The sequence below is a fragment of the Orbicella faveolata genome, unplaced genomic scaffold, assembly GCF_042242905.1.
Source record: "Orbicella faveolata isolate gen_17 unplaced genomic scaffold, um_ofav_v1 contig_14, whole genome shotgun sequence".
Taxonomy (NCBI): domain Eukaryota; kingdom Metazoa; phylum Cnidaria; class Anthozoa; order Scleractinia; family Merulinidae; genus Orbicella; species Orbicella faveolata.
In genome coordinates, this window is record NW_028301541.1 from 12,161,891 (window position 1) to 12,182,651 (window position 20,761).

General features: G+C 38.3%; 1 protein-coding gene across 1 annotated transcript; it reads left to right on the forward strand.

Moving 5' to 3' along the window:
- The first annotated feature begins 3,673 nt into the window (after positions 1-3,673).
- LOC149114031 (uncharacterized) lies at positions 3,674-20,041 on the forward strand. Its single transcript, XM_089286661.1, has 6 exons — positions 3,674-4,281; positions 6,444-6,528; positions 6,918-7,041; positions 8,841-9,613; positions 9,942-12,791; positions 17,917-20,041. Exon 6 carries the CDS (start codon positions 17,917-17,919, stop codon positions 18,751-18,753), a length of 837 nt encoding a protein of 278 aa, XP_089142787.1. The 5' UTR covers positions 3,674-4,281; positions 6,444-6,528; positions 6,918-7,041; positions 8,841-9,613; positions 9,942-12,791; the 3' UTR covers positions 18,754-20,041.
- The last annotated feature ends 720 nt before the right edge of the window (positions 20,042-20,761 follow it).

Here is a 20,761-nt window from a genome sequence, read left to right on the forward strand (position 1 = left end):
AGGTTTATTTGAACTGTAAAAGTAACTTAATTACTAATTAATAAATAGTCTAAATTAAAAATACATTCAGTTGTTGGTCACCCAAAATAACTAAAGAGCTAAACTAGTTGGGTGACCACCATTTATTAATTGAAAATAAAGTTAAGGTCAGAAAAGAGGCATTTTACATTTTACATTTTACACACTTAATTAACGAAATAAATTACAGAACAAATCATTCTTAAACATGCATGTATACAATAAAAAGTAAATAAAATAAAACCATAACAGAAACACCAAAATATAGCAATTAGTACTAAAACTTAATAGAAATTAATGAAATGCGAGGATAATTCTCTTTTGAATGAATAGGGAGTTAGAATCTTAAATCTCTCATCAGTCTAATCTACGTGAAGAGAACTAAAAATAAATTCATTAATTCTTTAATTACAAGAGTAAACCTTGTAGCTAGGCATTTTGTGGTTCTTGTAAAAACTGCAAATAACACCCAAATTTCTGAAAGCTACTGAACTGAACTTTCGTTTGTACCCTGCTATTTTCTGATTATACCGTAAGTATGATCAATCAAGGGAAGAATACATGAAGTGAAAAACAGCGTAAACTCATCTTTCAACGAAGGTGCAAGGTAAAGCGTACCGTTTCCCAGTCATGGTGACTTCATTAATATATAGATTCTGGTAAGCTTAAAAGTGGAGCTCTGCCGGCAGTTACCCCGCAAAAAATCCTCGTAAAGAGAGATGTGACTACTACTTTTCTTTTGAATTCCCTTTGTTAAAGTCTGTTACGGTTTGTAGGTGCCGCCCTGGAACAGTTTCTCTAGAGATCTCCAAAATTTAGCCAAAATCATGCTTCTGCAGGGTTACTATGGCAAAGAGACACAGACGGCTCTATGGAGGGGTATGCGAAACACTAACGCCATACACGTACCCAGACCGTCGCGAATTGCCGAGGGAGGCAGGTTTTTTGCAAACATTTTGAACGCAATTCGAGAGCTTGTTCGAATCACTAAAATTCCGTTCTACCATACGACTACCACCTCCTCAAACAATGTCAAACTTGATCGAATTTGTTTTCGAATACTTTCACCTCGCACAGTCGGAGAATGTTAGCGTCTTTTTCTTTTCTTTTCCTTTCTCTTTTTGTGGTCTTGCCAGTCGCCACACGATTGTACCGTCACCCTTGACCAATACGCACCATTCAGCAAACGATCGTGCTCCCCTCTTAATACCTCTTCCCCATATATTTTGCGATATTTTGCTTCGTTATACAACAAATGCTGTGAGCTTGGGAAGGGGATTGGAAGCATATGTGTGGCAAAGAGATGGGGTGTGCGTGCGCATTTGATGAGAGCAACTGGAGGCTAATAAACCGTGCCTTCCTTGTGTCACATGACTGGAATAGAATCGAACATGTTAGTCGCTCCAGAAGTGGTGTTCATTTTGCCCTCGCCTTAAATAGACCAATTTTGATATATGAAAATGCGTAAAACAATAGACCTCAGCACGAGGCTCTGGGGAATAACTACAGAGTTTGTGGGGTTTATTCCCCACAGCCTTGTGCTGAGGTCTATTGTGTTAGGCTGAATTTTAATATATCGAAAATTTGTCTACTGTAGGACACCAAAAAAAGTTCCTGTGGAACTAGAATGATAAAATAAAACATTCCGAAAGAGAAAACATCAATTAAGTATTACTTTGAAATCAACGTCGAAAATCAAAACTTATAATTATACCCACACGTAGATAAACATGCCGCGAAAAATCATGTTCCAAACGTTATATGCAAATTTCCCCTGTATGGAAACCGGTAAGGGACAATCCCAAAAAGTTTTTCACATCCGAATAATATTTTAGATCACTTTTTTTTTTTTGCAAGTCACTGTTGAAGAGTTTGTCAAAACTAAAAAACCATTGCAAATCTTGATAAAACAATTAGATCCAGAAATTTCTTTAAGTACTTTTCAAATCGAAGTATCGTCAAATTGGAGATGTCGGAGATCCTGAAAAGATCTTCGGACTTTTCCCGGCATCTGCCGTATCTAAAGTTTAAGTCCCAGAAACATCCTTGAGTGCAAAAGGAAGTACAGCAGAAGAGGTATTAACAATAAAGTTGTAACTGACGTTGGTTCAATAAGTGAAAATAAAGGATGAAATTTGGTGATACTAAGAAGGAGCAAAGTGGGTAAACCTTAAAGAACCGAAGAGGCAACACTGATAACATTACTCACTAACAAGCTTAAGTCACTCTCCAGTGGACAAGTGTTGACAAAACCGGCAAACCACACTCATTATCCATTAGACACTGTGTTATCTGGTGGATTGTGTTAGATGTATGGGTTATTGACCAAGTTTGTTCGGTCAAGATGGCTGGATATTGGCCAAGTTCTTTTTTTGCGTGTTTATGGACCGAGACGGGGTCGAGGTCCATAAAATCACAAAAAACGAACGAGGCCAATATCCAGCCATCTTGACCGAACAAACTTGGTCAATAAAGGACTTATTACATGGCTTTCGGGAAAATTTTTTGCGGGACACAGCGGGTAGTCCCGAGCGGGCAAGATAGCTCCAGCTTGCCCGCTCGGGTAGCCAATCGCAGCGCAGGATTTGAATCATCTTGCCCGCTCACGGAGCTAGCCATATAATAAAGCGTTATCCAGACTTTGACCAACTGGAGCCTGATTTTGAGAACAGGACTACATTTTCCTCCATCCTGAACAAAAAGCAGATGTTCACGTACAAGAAACAAACCTTAAGAAGAATAGGGAAACATGACATTGCACCACTTGCGATATCCAAGGGAATTGCCCATTGTTTTATTGGGGAAAAAAGACTTTGGTCTCTAGGACTGGAATCACAAACACAAAAAATGAAATGGGAAACACGTCAGTACATGACAGAACATATATATTTGACACTCAGTAACACTCCTAAAGTCAGAGAAAAGTTAAGATGTAAACAGACCTACTAAAGGGATAACCAACATTTTTGAAAATTTACAACTTCTTGTAAAAGTTTTTGGAGTTGATTCCAGAAGAGATCTCGGACTGAAGTAGGTCACTCAATAAATCAGGCAATTGAATTGCTCTCGAAGTTCACGAATATATACAGTGTTGTTCCAGAAAGGCGTTGATATCTGAGACGCATCCACTACCGATGGTCTAATTAAGCACTAGACCACTTTTTCCGTGTTTACATAGCCTTATCTAAACACGAGGAAGGTTCGTAGAATCCGAGACAGTTATGCAAACCCGAGACGTAGTCGAGGGTTTGCATAACTTTCGAGAATTATCCCAACCCCCGAGTGTTTAGATGAGGCTATGTAAAGACGGAAAACGTTCTCTATTGCTTTTATAAAATAATTCTCAAAAATACGCGCGAATCTAAAACGTCACAACCGTGTTTACATACTCTCATCTAAACACACCTATCGCCCAATGAGCGCGCGCGTAGTAGCTCAGTTATTTTATGAAGGAGGGAAATGGAGGGAAATGAAGTTCTTAGAGCTTCTAAAAATATTACTACAGTGGAACCCCGTTAATACGACCACCTTCGGGCCATGAAAACTTAGTCGCATTAACGGAGTGGTTGTATTAAAGGGGTTCTTTAAATAAGAAAATGACCGTACTGTGCTTTTTGGGGGGGCGGGGGGGGGGGGGCAGAATAAAGTGGCTGTAATAACGAGGTGGTCGTATTAACGGGGTAGTCGTAAGGCGGGGTTCCACTGAAGTTTAAAATATATCCTGGATTCCAGCTAAATCCGCATTCATTGAATGCACTTACCCATTTCGTGAGGGGTATCCAAATCCTATACGAGTATACTCTCCTTTTAACATTTGAGTGTGTTTTGACCAAGATGAACTGGAAAAGGAAACTGTTCAAGTACGTCTATCTGAGAAAGAGGGTGCGCAATTGGCTGTTACGTTAAGTTTCTTTGAACCACAAGAGATAAACCTCGACAATTTTACAAATTCACTCACCTGAATTGGTTACTCTGCTGATTGTAATCAACGTTGGATTGGTGGATTTAGATAAACCTCGCGAACGTGATGCTGTGAAGCCGTGCAAGAAAATTCAAAAGTCACCTGATTTGGTCAGGTGATGAACAAGAGAAATCAAACGTGCCCGAGTGTTTTAGCGAAATTACAAAACAGTAAACGTAGCGGAAAGAAGTGGTTGATTCGTTGATCTATCGAAAATATAACTTCAGTTCAGTCTTCACAACTTTTGCTGCAAGTTTCTGCCCGGAAGATTTACACTGGCCGAACTGAATTGCCAACTTGCGGTAAGTGACTTTTGTTGTTGCGTTTGCTATGAAAATTAACAAGTTGCCTCGGCGATATAAGCTTATTTTCATTTGGTATCCATTAAAAGTCTTCCTTATTTGAAGCCATGCTGTAAGAGATTTGAAAAATTGCATCGTTTTAATTTCGCTCGTCTCTAAACAATAACACGTGGGTCGCTTTGGAGGTTGCTGTAAGTTGTAAACAAATTAAGTTTTCTGTCGATTTTCGTCGTCAACTTAAGCTTATAACCTCACGTCTGAAAATAAGCTTAACCAAAATCGTACTTGTAAACACGGCCGGGCGAGTTTTGAAGTTTTCTCTGAGTTAGTTAGCACTGCCGCTTCGTAGACTGCTAAAATTTCTTCCTCTGTTGTTGAAAACCAAGGAAGGTTTACAAACCATTTTAAGCTGAAGCGAACAGGATTTGCTAAATTTAATTTTGTTCCTATGTGAATATTTGCATATTGTGATTACAAAGTGTGGAGAGTTCCTCGTTTTGTTAGTTAAATTTATTCGGTTTGGCGAAATACTTTTGTGAATTCCGAGGTTAATTTGGTTGAAGACTGGTAAAGCTACTGCCAATAAAATGACTGCAAAGCTAAATTAAGCCGTCGGCAAAAATACAGACTCTCAGTAATATTCAAATTTAAACGTGAATAATTTTTAAACTTTAACACCGCAAGCTTAAACGAATTATCTTTATCCTCTCTTTTATTCGGTCACCTTTCATTGAGAAGGGATTTGCTGTTGATACTCGAGCTCAGATGTAGTGATATGCATCTTGTGTTTGTAATGTAGATTTCCTCGTTTTATTTTGTTGTCTGTCCAATTAGTTCGGTTTGGTGAAATGCTTATATAGTCCAAAATGTCGAGTAGACGATTATGCATGGCAATCCTGTCTGCAAATAAAGCTGTGCTTTGATTTTGATTGCCTATTTCATTTTATTTGTGCCATTGCTTTTGGTTGGGGGTACATGGACCCTATTTTCTTAATAAGAGGTTATTCCCCAATGCGGTTAATTTACACTTAATATGGAAATGTTCCTACTAAGTGACATGGTACTAATTAACTCGGTAAATTGAACAGTGTAATAGAAGTTCTTGCCCTGACCATTTCTTGGTAATAAGAATAACTTTTACATACATATATACACAATTTAGTTGGAGAGAGCATTCTCCACTCTCTCTCTCTCTCTCTGCTCTCTTCTTCACACTAATTTTTTATTAACTAACTTATTAAATGAATGTCACTGACTGTTTTCTTTGTTGTGCACGCATACTTTTTTGCTCATCGAAGAAAGTTTCAGTTTCTTCCTGGCTGTACAGTTTCCTTTCTCCTGTCCTGTACCAATTTGATTGTGAGATAACTTTGTGAATTCTCTATTCTCCTTAAATTTTATCTCATCAGGTTGATAGAATGCACTCTCAGAGTGTTCCATCATTGTCTTCAGTCGCTACAATTTTCCGGGAAAAAGCAATAGTTTTCTTAATTTCCTTTTACTTTGTGTTAGGACTTTTTACAATGCCTGTAATTGGCCCATGGGCATTACGGGAGAATAATTTTCAAGTAAAGAATTACATTCATTTTAGTGTTGATTATTTTAAATTGTTATGAATTAGGCATTTCTTTTTATTTTTTATTTTTTATATTTTTTATTTTAGTCGCACGCGATGTTTTATGATTTTACTGAGGTATACTATGTAAATGTAAATAATGCACTGGAATTGGCCAATCAGAGTGCATTATATCGGCTTTAAACACAAACCGTATATAATAAATGACTTGTATGTGAATGATATTTTTATTACAGAGAACTGGACAGGGCAAGAACTTCTTTTGTGAATTTATATATTAATTCCTCTCAGTGCTGTCAAAATGTCTCAGGAACCTTCATTTCTGATAATCTATTATTTTCCACCATACCTACAGTACAGAAGCTCACCAAATCCTAACTGATAACTAACATGTGTGTATCTCTAGCCTTTGCTGTGTGCTACATGTATATTCTGTTATCTTGCCTTAACTGCTAGAAACAATTTTGACAGAGCTGTTGCAACAGTTTCACTTAAATTGAATTCCAGTAACAGCGCTACATGTAGCAGTGTTATTGAGTATGAACTTTATGAAGGATTTTAAACTTTTATTTTTTTATGATTACAGACGACAACAAAACATACATGTGTATACATAACCTGATGTTGGTGTTGGTTACAAACTGTAGTTCATAATGGTCATCCTGTTACAGGTAAGGGAGAAAAGTTCAGAGAGTTTAGAACATTTCTTCCCCCGGCACACCTTCTGTCTATAGGTGCAATAATTGAGAGGTTATATATATATACGAAGAGTAATGTAAAGTTACTGTATAAACTTAGCATTAAAATCTGACATTTCAACGCCTCCTTTGCTAAAATTAGTCACGATTTAATTGTTATCACTCCCTGTGAATTCATAGAGATTCCAGAGGCAAATTATCACCTAATGTGGAAGTCCTGTCTTCAAGTGAGGGAAAATGACACAAAAGAGTTACAATGAGAGTAAAAAGAATTGTGAATGTTGATATGGTGTACATTATACATCATGTAAAGGTATTTGGTGAGTGCCAAAGGCATAACATTTCATGTATTGCTTTTTCAGGACAAATTATATAACAGTGACGTTTTAAAAGGTGTGATCAGAAAAATAATGAGTACATTGTCCAGGCAACACCAGTTTATGGACGGCATATGCAGACAGTAAGAGGAACTGTAAACGCTACCACGTAAGTTAGTTCTATGCTTATGACTTCTTGTTCTTGGATTTTGTGTCATTTCATCACAAGAATAGGTAATGAAAGATGCAATAGTTGTTGCAATATATTTTTGAAGGAAAACTTTTAAGTCTGCCTATGCTGGATAACAGCCATGTGTAAACTGAATGTGAAGCAAACACTCTGTTAAAGATGGGGCAACCCTAAAAGCCAGAAACTGGAATCCGGAATCTGGAACCAAAAACCGGAATCCAGAAACTGGAAACCGGAATCTGCAAATCAAAGAAAATAAGTTCTTCAAATACACGAAAATTGTTTTGCTTAGCTTTTTGACTGTAAAGAGTAAGCTGCCAAGTAAAAAGGACCTCAAACTTAACCTTTTTTGACACAAAAATTCCCCGTCTGTTGAAATCGTGCAACCGTTATTTTTAGTGAGGGCTATGATTATGAGAATCTCAGTAAAGTGCGTCTTAATTTTATTCCAAGCACCTCGAGAGTGTCTAAAATAAGCTTGCTGGTAATTGCCATTTTGTTTAATAAGTGATCTTCAATTTACTGGGAGTGTAAGTTTATCCTTTATGTCTAGTAGATACTGAACAAGATAGAAAATGTCATAGAGAACAGGATATCCGTCAGTGGCAGCCCCCTGTACATTGACAGTCACGCCCCCCACTTTCGAAGTCCAAAGGCTAACCCATCTGGTCTAAATATGAAATTTGATTTTTCTAACAGATACGAGACCAATTCCAGATTAACACAATTTCCACACTGATACTGTTACAAATCAGCCTTTCATATTCTTGGCGGCCATCATATTAAAACAATTTGTAGAAATATTGCACACTTACTTCCGTCTGCTTCTCACTTGCTAACAGATCAGACCACATGTTGTTAAAAGATGCTAAAAGGCTGCCAGAAACTTACTGCTATAGCCTGTAATAGCTTGTTGTTAATGTGCTGCTCACCAGTCTTCTCAGAGCAATTTGATCTAGACAAGAAGCAGGCTCTCACCAGGGCCAGCTTGAACAAAAGATGGGTAACTTAGCCTATGAGCAGGCTCTCGTGTTTGGGCTGGGGGTGTGAGTGGCAGAGCCGCATGAAGGCTCTTGGTGACATGCCAATGCAGAAAAACACTAGACACCTATTTAGCCTGCTCAGACACTAGAGACAGATACTAGAGCCTGCTCGCAGGCTATGAGTAACTCTATCCACCCAAAAAATCATTATCCCTGACTGGATAGTGATGTACCCAATGGATAGCTTTATGTAGCTTTTGAACAACCGGGCCAGATATATAGCTAAGGGTTGTTCAGAACTATTCAATAATTTTTTAGCAATTACAGTCTGTGGCTGAAGTAAAGCCAAGAAAATAAATAACAACAAAATAATTTTTGCTCATGTTTATTTATTAGAAATTGCTGAAGTGAATTATTTCTATCATCATTCATAATATCTGGATTCCAGATTCTGGTTTTTGGTTCCGGATTCCAGATTCCAGATTCTGGATTCTGGATTCTGGATTTCGGTTTCCAAATTCAGTGTTTTAGGGTTGCCCCAGATGATGTATGTGCATATGTTAATCTTGAATAATCTGAAATTTCGGAGAGTTTAAAAATATCATATCATATCTGTGATGGTTCTGAGGTGGAGGGCTGTTACATGTACATGTAAATGTCTCATGCATGATTTTTCACTCGTTATGATTCAGGTGCAAATAGTTTCTGTATCTGTTGATGTGCAACAATCTACACCAATATTTCAACCTAATAATGTACAGTGTATATTAATTAACCAAATTATGCTGTTTTTAGTTGACCAGTGCTGCTACATAGTAATGTGATATTGAAGGGCACAAATTTAAAAACACGCCCAGTGTCAACTTGTCAAGTATATGAACTGGCCAGACAGTGTAGATTAAAAATTCTCTGAAAGGTAAGATGTTTCTTAAACATTATTTTGTAATTAATGATTTCTCAGACATTGTTTTCTTTAAGAAAAGATTCATACCCCACATGGAGGTTTTTTCTCTATTAGAGCTCTTGATTCCTGATACTTTGATTTGGAATTTCTAGACTGGCCATGAATGGGTGTTGGGTGTGAATATCTTCTGGAACTGCACATTCATTCATTGAGTTTACAAGCAAGAACATCAGTATTTATCCTGACAAACTCTGATTTTCTTCAGGAAGCTGAACTCATATACAGTTGTGCAGTTATATGTACAACCAAACAGCCTGGATGACCCTGTGATTGGGACTGTGCACATTGTTGTAACCCTCAATGTTCCAGTTTCTTGTTTGAAGCAAATTGCATTTGCTCTTGAAAGCAAGTGGCGAAGTTCATAACAGTTCTGTAAGTTTACTTTGTATTTCAGGGCAGAGCCTGCCACAGTGAAAGTTGGAGTACCAACCCCTAGCATTTGATTCACTACTAACACTCAGTAAACAACTAACAATGAAGTACACTGTATATCAAAGAAAGGAATTACATGCCTGTTCCTGTCAGTCAATATACATGTATGAACAGTTTACAGATGGGGAGCCTGTATTAAAACATCAAAGATTTTCAAAGCAACCATGTCCTGGTGAGATATTTCTGAGGAAATATAAATTTAAGGTCCTTATGATTGCTTATAGGCATTGATTTTTATTGTAAACAATATCTTACTGAGTGTATTTTTCTTGTGTACTAATTGTTGTAGAACACAGACATCACTGTTATGACAGAGATATTAATTTGTGAAAAGTTCTATAAACAAATGCATCTGGGAACAAATTAATTTATCATGGATGCAGCTTCTGAGAGATCCCCAATATTAATGGAACATACACTGGTCATACAGTCATGTAAAAGAGTTCAGTAATTCATTACTTATGATTGTAATGCTTTGTTTGGTTTCTCTGTATTTACAGACAACTTGATGGGATTATAGATTCTGCACCAAGTTCATTGAATAAACTGACTTGGAGGTTCAGTTCTGCAGCCCATCCTGTTTGTAGTAATATCATAGCTGCAACATTGTGACAGATACACTGCATTACATTATTAACAAACACATATTAACTAATTATTTTTAAGTGCCTTTTAAATTAATCAGTTTTTCTTAGAGATAATTTACTCATGGTTTAAATAATTGGCTTTTTGACTTTAAAATGATATTTATTGAGCTTTTAAATCAATTTTGTGATAATCTGCATTGGACATGGCATAAATTGATATTTTGCCAACACAAAATGGAGAACTGGGTCTTAAGCAAAGTTGCAGGATTAGCATTTTTGTAGAAAGAAAGGGTTGAGAAATTTGTGACATTCTACAGACAGCCTTGCCATTCGCAATGTTAATTTGTTCCATTCTGTAGTAGAAATAGTGTTCTCTAATTTATAAATTATTTCAATCTGTTGTTTAAATGATTGCCTTATAACCCCATGTCTGGCTTTGGTGCATGTAGGATATTGATGTATTTTTTAGTCATTTTGCTGTAAATTATCTTAATTGATGTGTCAATCAAAACATATCTTGGATATGCTGGGCTCTTCTGACAAATGTACCTATGCCTGATAACCTTGGAGTGCATTTGGTTGTGTAGTGCAGACAAAATACATGTACATAATATAACTTCCTCTTAGCTTACTGATAATTCTTGGTATAATTTAATCATAGCAAAATTAATTAATGGAACCCAATAACAGCTCTTGTAGTCCACAATACCAGTCGAGAAAAAGAACAGATCACATTGAAATTGAATAATAAAATTATTATTAGAAGCCTATGCAAGTATTCGTGATCAGCAAAAAAAAAAAAATATCGTAACTACCATTCATGCAAGGGTGATTTTGCTTATTGCAAACCCTTCCAGCAGGAGGAGACTCCATACAATAGTGAAGATGGCTAAATGTATCTTTGGGGACAAGTTAGGAAACAAAACTTTCCAACTTTTCACATATGTATACTGTTTTGGTATTTTGGTAAGATTTCATTTGGTAGAGATTCAGGGACTGAGTATATTGTAACCACAGCATTTCAATCAGTCCCCACAACAAAAATATGTGTAAACTTCTTTTGTGTGGGAGTCCCCATGTTAACTAAGGAAGAATATAATGATTAATAACAATGCCTTGTCTTTCTGAATAAGGTAGGAAAGAACAAGAAATGCCACCAAAAAGCACAGAAGACAGTTCTGTTCTGTGATGAAGATTTTTGGTGGCTTCCAAGAAATCCTTGAAATCATGGCTCTATATTTCATAATCACACCATCTTACACCTCGATCTGCTGATGTAATACTAGTTCCGGCTGAAACTATTAAATCATTCGCAATTTACCTCATACATGTACATGTTGGATTATTTTCATTAGTAACAACATTCCGAAAAATAACTGAGGAGCTCCGCTTTTAGGCTGGCCTAAATCTATATATTATATAGATTTAACCAAGCCTAAAAGTGGAGCTCCTGATTGCAATAACTGACGATAAAGGAAAAAGAGAATTATTATTTCTTCGGGATCAGAAACTCAAAAAATGATCAATTGTGAGCATTTAATTGTTCAGCGTGTGGTTTTGTTATTGTTCTAGTTAAATTTTAACAAACTATACCCATTAAGCCTAACCGTGATTGTAGAAATTACGTACACAATATATCAGTGACTTTCCGAGACGATTGTACGAGGAATATGTCAGAAGAAAAGTCAACAACGCGCCAGGGGTTAATTTGCGCCGAAATTTTGCCTTTACGAGTAGTCCTTTCTTCTCCCCCAGAGAAATAACGTGACTTGAGCCCGCGATCAAATCGTTAAACTAGTAACTGGTCAGCGGTCAGTTTTTAAAAAAACGCGCGACTCCAGTGAGCTTTAAACCTGAGCCCGCGATATAGTCACGTGATACTGGTCAGCGGATAGTTTGTTGTGACAGCTGTCAATTAACAATAGCGTGGACGCCCAAATATGTAGCTATGGTAATGGTGTTACTCTCTTAGTTTTCAAGGTATTGGCGTACGCACGAACGGACGGACGTACGAGCGTACGAACAGTCACGTGACAACCAAAATTTTTCGGATCGATGGGTTACCAAATTTTCTAAGGTATGGGGCTCCGCTCGCGCGCCTTTGGCGCGCAGGAGCTCCGTTATGATTACTACAAGTATCAAAGCCACCAGTTTTTTGCAAAGAGCGACGAATGGAACAGGAGACACAAAATTACAGGTAAACTATCTATTTTATTCATTTCTTTATTTACTCTATCGTACTCAACTATTTTATATGCTTCTTGTTGTCAGTGTATTATATTAAGGGCATCCAATTAGCTAACGTTTAACAGGAGACAAAATCCTCAAGAAGCAAGCAACAAATTACAGTGAAACCCCGCCTTACGACCACCCCGTTAATACGACCACCTCGTTAATACGGCCACTTTATTCTGACCCAAAAAAAAGTTCAGTCAGTCATTTTCTTATTTAAAGAACCCCTTTAATACGACCACCCCGTTAGTGCGACCAATTTTTCAAGGCCCGAAGGTGGTCGTATTAACGGAGTTCCACTGTAGCTGTTTTAAAACTTATTTTTAATTTTGTTGAAAGCGTTTAAGCTGTTCGGCACTCAAAGAGACACGTATCCAAACTTTTTTCAGGATCCAAACTTTTTTCATTTTTCAGGAGGCTCTTTCAAAACTTTCTACCTCCTTCTGTTGACTTCATCATGGTCTGGTATCAAGGCCAAAGTTAAACCTTCGGTGGTGTTGGGGGACGGAAGATGGGTACCATTTAAGCAAGGTAAATGAATGTGAAATAGGAAGTGCTCAGCTTATGTCGAGCTCGGTACAAAGACAAAATCTTAGTCCCGTACGGGGTTTGGATTTGGAGCTCAATTGTTTTTCATTTAATCCTACCAAGAGACGATGATTTTCGTCTCTTGGTCATTAATCAATGCATGATTAATGGCAACTGTTTCAGAACACACTAGGGAATAGCCTGGACTAATAACAGGATTAATATTACATAGCCTGCGTAGCAAGCATTCCAGTACAAAGAACTTTTGCGCATTCTGACCGTTCGTAAATTAAATTGAAGCGAGAGCAAAAATTCGACGAACCAGGGCTTGGTGGGGCTCGCTCCACCCCCATCACGCGCGGCCAGAATGTTAAGTGCGGCCAGAATGTGGAAAAGCTCGAACGCTTGCAACGCTGGCTATATTACTTCATCAATATTAATTTCATAAAATTGTACACTGAACAGCGTCTCCTCGTCGGATTAACACAACCCGAAAAGACGAGCTCTTTTCGGGAGTCTGCGAGGAGACGGCAGAAATCCAGACGAGATGAAAAAGGAAAAATGCCCCGGCAAATGCAATTTTATTTGCGAGTTTTGACCTTTACACAATGTACTGACTTTCAACGTGTGCACTAGCCTGCTTAGCTTGGCGGTTTAAGCAATTTTTTAAGCAATTTGAGCGTGAGCACACAAAGCGGCGAAGCCGCGAGGGGGTTTCTCAGTTGTCTCTCTCCCAGGCTCTTCGCGGCTTTGGCGCTCTTTATCGTGACTTCGCCGCTTTCTTAGCGCGCTTAAATTGCTTAAAAACCGCCAAGCTACGCAGGGTACGTGTGCACACGTTCTCCGTCCTAACTACTTGGCAAATATGAGAATCCTTCGATTCATTTACCTCGCAACATTGCATGTGGACAGGTGTTCTTTCAAAAGGAATTTGCATTTCTTGTCACCGTTTCGATTTTCGTTTGTCTTTTTAATTTTAACTTAGTTTACTTCACATTTTAAAGGAAAACCACTAACAAGACGGCGATGTTCTGTTTATCTCGATATGTGGACCTTGCAGTTCAAATTCTACATTCAGAAATTTGCCGTGGACTTAGTGTTATGTTAATTATTTTTTCGTTAGTAAGTTGTCATGCTAAGCTAACTAAATGACAAAACTTGAGATTCAGTTTTCTACTCCATGTTGTCTCTCATTTTTTTTGTAATGAGTTACTAAAACAATTGAAAACCAACTTAGAACGTGCCAATTTTCGACTGCATCTTTTTTTTTTTTTTTTTTTTTTTTTGCAACTTTATCTAAATGTTTTGAACATTAAGTTTGAAGAAGAGCTGTCTGGTAGTTCGTCGCATTTGTGGTTTTGGTGATAATTGGCACTTTGTTACCTCAAGGATTATATCGTGTGACAGGCAAACAGAGGTGCTCTTTACCTGCGACAGATGACGAAAATGCCCGCAAAAACCTTGTTTTTTCATCCAATTGAAAACTAGCTTCGCTCCTGTCTCTTCTCTTTAACATTAGCCTTGTGAACAATAAACGCAAAAGCGCATACTAAAACACCCACAAACACGAATAAAGATCCAAAAATCATCAGAATAATAATTGTTTGGTTGTCGATCATGGCGCACGAGTCAGAAGGTGTAGTTTTGTCAAGAGCACTGTTGTTACTCCCGACACATTTCAAACCGAGGACCAGAAAAATTATTCCTGGTAGAAAGAATAATGTAGTAGTGATGAGCAAACCGCAGATGCTAAAGTCTAGTTTGTTGCAAAATTGCATTTTAAATTTCCTCGTATATGTCTTGTCTGCCCTCTGTGTGCTCTGTAGACTTGAAGTAAATAACCTCGCCGAGAGCTGTATCTAATTAGTTGTTCGGATTTCAGATGCCGCCTGAAATCTATCCTTCCTTTATGACACTTTTTCCTTACATCGAAAAGACATCGAAAAGTTCAATACATATCTTGCTCTCCTGCTGCGCTTCCAGCTTGAATTGGACGTGAACTCATTCCCAATTAACCTTGTGTGTTTGTGGTGAAGCGCGAATTGTTGAGAAGAAAATAAGTGATATATTACTAGATGTTTATGAAACTCTTTTGAAGCTACTGTGCAACGACAACTTTGACAGCAGGTGTATCTTCGGAAAACCTCCTACAATTTCCATTCTTGTCAGAATAATGGTCTGATCTCACCCGAACCATTATGTGATTAGAATTTGTTATAAACAAATAAAAGACCAACTGATATTTTACCTGTCATTCCTGATTTACAAGAAATGAAAAGAAAACAATTTTATATAACCATTTATGAATTGTGCTGAATATTTGTTGCAAGCACTATTGTCGAGTTAAGTCCGCTGACAATATCGCGCAATTTGAACAGCATAAGCTCACATCAAAGATCTGGTTATCTTAGAGAAATGAAAGTGCCTCGACGTCACTGCAGAAAGTAGGCACTCCTTGAAGAATCATTACATTTTTGATTAAATATACGGCATGGAAAGCTATATGAAATGTAACATTACTCTACCATGTGTGAACTTCTAAAGCACATTAGTGCACTTACATTTTTTTATCTAGATAAATTACATTTTTAATTATTTTCAATACATCGTTCCTTTTTCGCGCGATACCCGTAAATTAGCTGGTGAGCTCGCGAGTGTACACTTCAAATTACGTTAAGCTTTATTCCATGTTTTTTATTGGTTTAAACAACAGACTGGAGTCGGCCGTCTTCTTTCGATGATAACGCAAGTCAGTATTTCATGTATTTAAGGTAATTCCTCTGAAATAAAAGTTACAATAGATTTTTGTTCAAACTTTGTCCACTGAATATTTGCCATATGATAACTTCAATTTTGAAATAAAAAAGGTGGGTGCCCATGCTCATTAAGGAGCAGTGAGGCATTGAAAATGCCCCATTTTGGCATTATTTAATGCTCATCATAAGAACGCATTCCCAGTAATTGTAACATCTTTGTGAGCCCGGACTCATAAGAACACGCATTAAACTACAGTCAATACAATGTGTCGGACACAAATAAACGTTTTAAGTTTGATTCAGACAGAAAGCTAAATCCTTGATTAAAAATTTGAACCAAATTTCTTGACGTGGTTACCGACTGCAAAATAGAAAAGGCCACAGTGTATCTGCTATTTTTCTTATTTATTCAATTTTCAGCAATAGAAATTAAATCAGTCTTTTCTCACGCAAAGCTTATGATTAGTTGATTACAATGACTGGAAAAAAAATTGGGGTGCCCGCGCTCGTTGGTGAGCTAGAGCCATTTTTCAACTGACAGAGCTCAATATCAAGGCAAATCCGTCATGTTTTCAATATGCGCGTGCACGAGCGCGCGCTAATGACGCCATAAATTATGCGCAGTAAGGATGCGCAATGCAAATGTGAGGAATGACCTTAATAGACTATGGACCCCGACGAACTGGGCCGCCGAATTTCTGTTTATTTTGCAAAAATATTCGTCATCAGTTCCTTTCTACGTATACAAGTGTACACAGTGTTTTGTTCCTACCGAAAATTTTGTCAAGCCGTACCAAACTTCAAAGGCGCTTTCGTTATGCCTCGGAGCAGGACAAATTTTTGTCAAGCGTCAAAACTGTCAGATTTTACAATTTGCAGACGTTGATCTGGCTAAAAGTGTCAATCAAATAACTTTGATCTCGCTGTTTAGAGTCTATAAATTCAGGCAGAAGCCCGTTAGATTGCAACGTGATTGACACTTATGGTTATCAAACATTTTGGTGTTTTCAAGTGCGTACGCGATTACCAAATTCAAAATTTGGTGGAGACAAAATTTGTCGAAATTTTGGCAGAGCCTAACAAGTCTTGTCAACCTAGTGCGTACGGTACCTATGGCTGTCATGCTGGCCGACGAACAACAACGATAACCGGGCCTGCATGGCTCAGCATGCAATGGGACTAGAGCCCCGTCCTAACAGTTGTGATAACAGCTTTTTAGGTCGCTTAAGTTGTTATCCTTGTTACAACAATCCAGAGAAACACGCTTGCAGCGACGGAGTTTGTCAGACTCTTAGAGGACTCGGGATCTATTACAGCAAAACAATCCAACGGGACGACAGAGAATACGCAGTGACTTGGTTCCAACAGTAGAGTTTAATCCGCTAACGTACTCAGAACGTATAACATAACCAATACGGGATAGTGGTATCCGGCGTACTACCACCGGGGGCGTAACCGAAGAACAATTTACAAAACACCTGTATTTATGCTAGACTCTAAACAAGTGATCTAATATTTCGTTTAGTAAACCTAAACCCCTATTGGTTGCCAATGAGCTCATTGTTGTTCCAAGCTATTCCATCATAGGCGGTCAGTTATTCTGCTCGTAAATATTAACTACTTACAACTTCAGGTAATTCTCACTACAAGGTGTTACACGATAATACAGATAGACAGGTGGTTACCACGGTTATTGGACTTTCACTTGACTGCTAACTGTTGGCTTTTTTATGGTTATGAATATCGGCAAATTCTCCCCTCACACAGTAAGATACTACAATGTAGACTAAGGCAACGATCGTCATTGCTGAATAACTTAAAGCAAACAAGAAAAGCTATCGTTAAGTGGAAACTAAATCTGCCTAGAGAGAAAATTCCAGGCAAAATCTTTCTCGTCTACATTGTCCTAGTGTTAACAAACATTCTCCTACTTAATGTCTGTTCATGTCATATTACTGAATGGGAAAATTATATGATATAAGAATTTAAAAACTTAAAAATAAAAATAAAAATTGGCCTAATAAGGCAAAAAATGTCAAAGTGCCAACTTGTGAAAAATCACGCGAATTTCGGCCAAAGCCCCTCTTCAGTGTGAAAACTGTTAAATGTTGATTCGGGCGACTGTTCATTTGAAAGTAACGTACAGAAGCTAAGCGCGCGGAAACTAGACGCGCACTCCGTTTATATGAAATAGAAGCAATAATATTGTCCTCCGGGTTGCAAGAAGGTCTGAATCAAAGGAATATGGAATAGAACTTTAATAGTATAGTTTGACCGGAAGTGTCGCTTATTAAATTAGCATTCTCTTCTAGAGGAATTGTTTTGGTGTTGTCAATATATAACTTTTCAGTTACCTTCTGCGTTCTCAACAGATGGACAACAACACGCATTTGGATAGCACAAGATTAATACACCTTTGGAGAACACATATATCCAAGTCACTATTTTCCATGAACACAGGATCTTTATGTCGTTCACCTATTTATAGAAGAAGAAGAAGAAGAAGAAGAAGAAGAAGAAGAAGAAGAAGAAGAAGAAGAAGAAGAAGAAGAAGAAGAAGAAGAAGAAGAAGAAGAAGAAGAAGAAGAAGAAGAAGAAGAAGAAGAAGAAGAGCAAGAGCAAGAGGAAAAAAGATGAAGAAGAAGAAGAAGACGAAGACGAAGAAGAAGAAGGAGCAAAAGCAGAGGAAGACGAAGAAAAAAAAGAAGAAGAAGAAGCAGAAGAAAAAGAAGAAGAAGAAGAAAAAGAAGAAGAAGGAGCAAAAGCAGAGGCAGAAGCAGAGGAAGAAGAAGAAGCAGAAGCAGAAGAAAAAGAACAAGAAGAAGCAGAAGAAGAAGCAGAAGCAGAGCAAGAACAAGAACAAGAAGAAGGAGAAAAAGAAGGAGAAGAAGAAGAAGAAGCAGGAGCAGGAGGAGGAGGAGGAGCAGGAGCAGGAGCAGGAGCAGGAGCAGGAGCAGGAGCAGAAGAAGAAGAAGAAGAAGAAGAAGAAAAAAGAGTATGGGCTCATTAGCGCTTTTGCCACTTTTTTGTTCTTATTCATCTATGATCTATTACTGAATAGGCACACGGCAACATGGAATCTATTTGTTAAGCTAATGAGGAAAAATGTAAACAATGACGTCAACAGCAATCGCTATATTTGTTCACAGCCAAATGCAAATCTGCGAAATTGTCACAACAGACTCATCTATACTAGGGGGACCCTCTAAAGGGAGAATATGCCAGATTGTTTCTCAACAGCAGCGGGATGAAAAAATTTTAATCGATGACGTAGTCGTCGCTTAATGCTGGCGCGCAGCATTCCTTTGGATAGTGGTTTCGCACTTTTTTCGCGCTGCGCTTATGTCGCGCACGATTTATCCCTCGGTGGAGGCGAAATGCACTCTGGGAGCTAGTAAATAAGACACATCAGCCGTCTTTGGTTTCGGAGAGTGAGAAACCTGTCCTTTGCGGTCGTCGTTTGCAGTTTATGATCCGCAGAGAGCCTTTAATTTCAGCATTTTAAAAACAAAGATTTTGAGCGTGGATTGTGCTTTATCCAGTATCGGATAAATTTATGCTCAAGGACAAACTCACAATAAGAACATATCGTCCATACATACAAGTTTAGATCGACAAGCAAGTCGCACCCCCGATAGGTCAAGGGTCCACATTAAATTTACGTATTTGTGAGCGCTGTGTAGGCCGGACCTTTGCCTGTCTTGAAGTGAATTGAATGAGCACTGTCAGAGCATTGTATGAGCATTGTATGAGCACTGAAATATCTGAACTAAACTTCTCTGTGGACTGAAATATTGGTGAAATTGAACTCAGTTAAATTCAAGAAGAGCATTGAAGAAGTTCACTGTCAAACCAGTTGAGATACCACAAAGCAACGGAGAACGATCTAACGAAAAGGTGAGCTATCTGAAGGTTGTAGCACCGACAAAGTGTTGGTTAGATTTCCAGTTGTTAAACGCAGGTATCGGGACTGGAGTGATTGTCGCATTTTATCCATTTTCTTCTAGTTAGGCAGGGGTCGCACTATCGATGTTTACATTGGACATGAATTCTATCTTCGCAAGCTTATGTCGCGATCACTATGTCCGCGACACCTTAAGATCAAAGAAACTGATATCCTGCCACGAAGCAGGTCACATCTCGCCTAAATGGCCTTAAAAAAAACATTTTTTCTTTTTTTGCAATGTCATTCAAATCTGAAATTCTGCAATTAAATTAGATTTCACAACACAAACACGCATCGTGTACAGAGCTCTTGCTTCAACATTTTCCCAGTTGTCACAAAGCGTTATCAATTGTAATTCTTCAATATGGCCAATCACTTTAATCCGTACGAATTTCAATGCTTTCAGTTTTCATAGCAGAGTGGAAATGACTCGCAGCCGATTTGTTTTCAGCAGTAAAACGCACAGCCACAAGCAGTTTCATCGTTTCCTCCGAGTCTAGAGCAGCCTTCTGTTTCACATTCTGGGGAGAGAAAACGTCCAAAAAGAAAAAGTCTAGCCAAAGGGAGCGATGATGTTTTAACGATGAGAAAGTCCTTTTAAGCTTTGGGCCGATAATATAGTGATTATTATCAGAATGGTATCATATATCTTTTATTTCGCAAACCTGCGACCCCAGTAACCCTCAGAGGGTAAATGCCCCGACAAACTTGTGTGACAAAAACAAAAAATGTCCACAGTGCGACCCATGCCTTACGTTTGAGGACGTTCGCGCGAAAATTTTCCAGCATTAATTTTTTTCTGAGACTTTTATCACTGTAAGATAATGAGTTAGTTATTTCAGCGATGTAAAAAAAATAGGGGTCACCGACTTCGTTTTGGAGATAACATGCCTGGAAAAACACCCTTAATCTAAAAAATCGGGCTTCGTTAGAGTGACAAGAATTGCGTTTGCCGCCGAAATTTGTCTGCGATCCGCCATTTTGTCTGTTTACTAAACTTAGCGACCACCCCTTCAAATTAGCTCTTGGCCCTAGCGGGGAGGGTGCCCCTAGATTGCATGTAGAACCGCGGTATCTCCAACCCTACTAGGTAGGGTGCCCCTATCCCCCCGAGGCACCCTCTTTCCATGTAAACGGGCCCTTAGTGCGTCTTCCTTCCTTACTGCGCATGCTGGCTTGACGAAACGAGATGGTCAAAGGGAACGAAGACGCTGGGCACGAGGGTGGCTTAAGCATCCGTTTGTTTGTTTATTTTCCAATTTTCTAGACAG

Coding starts and splice junctions, on each gene's coding strand:
- LOC149114031 (XM_089286661.1), top strand. CDS start 17,917: ATGGACAACAACACGCATTTGGATAGCACAAGATTAATACACCTTTGG.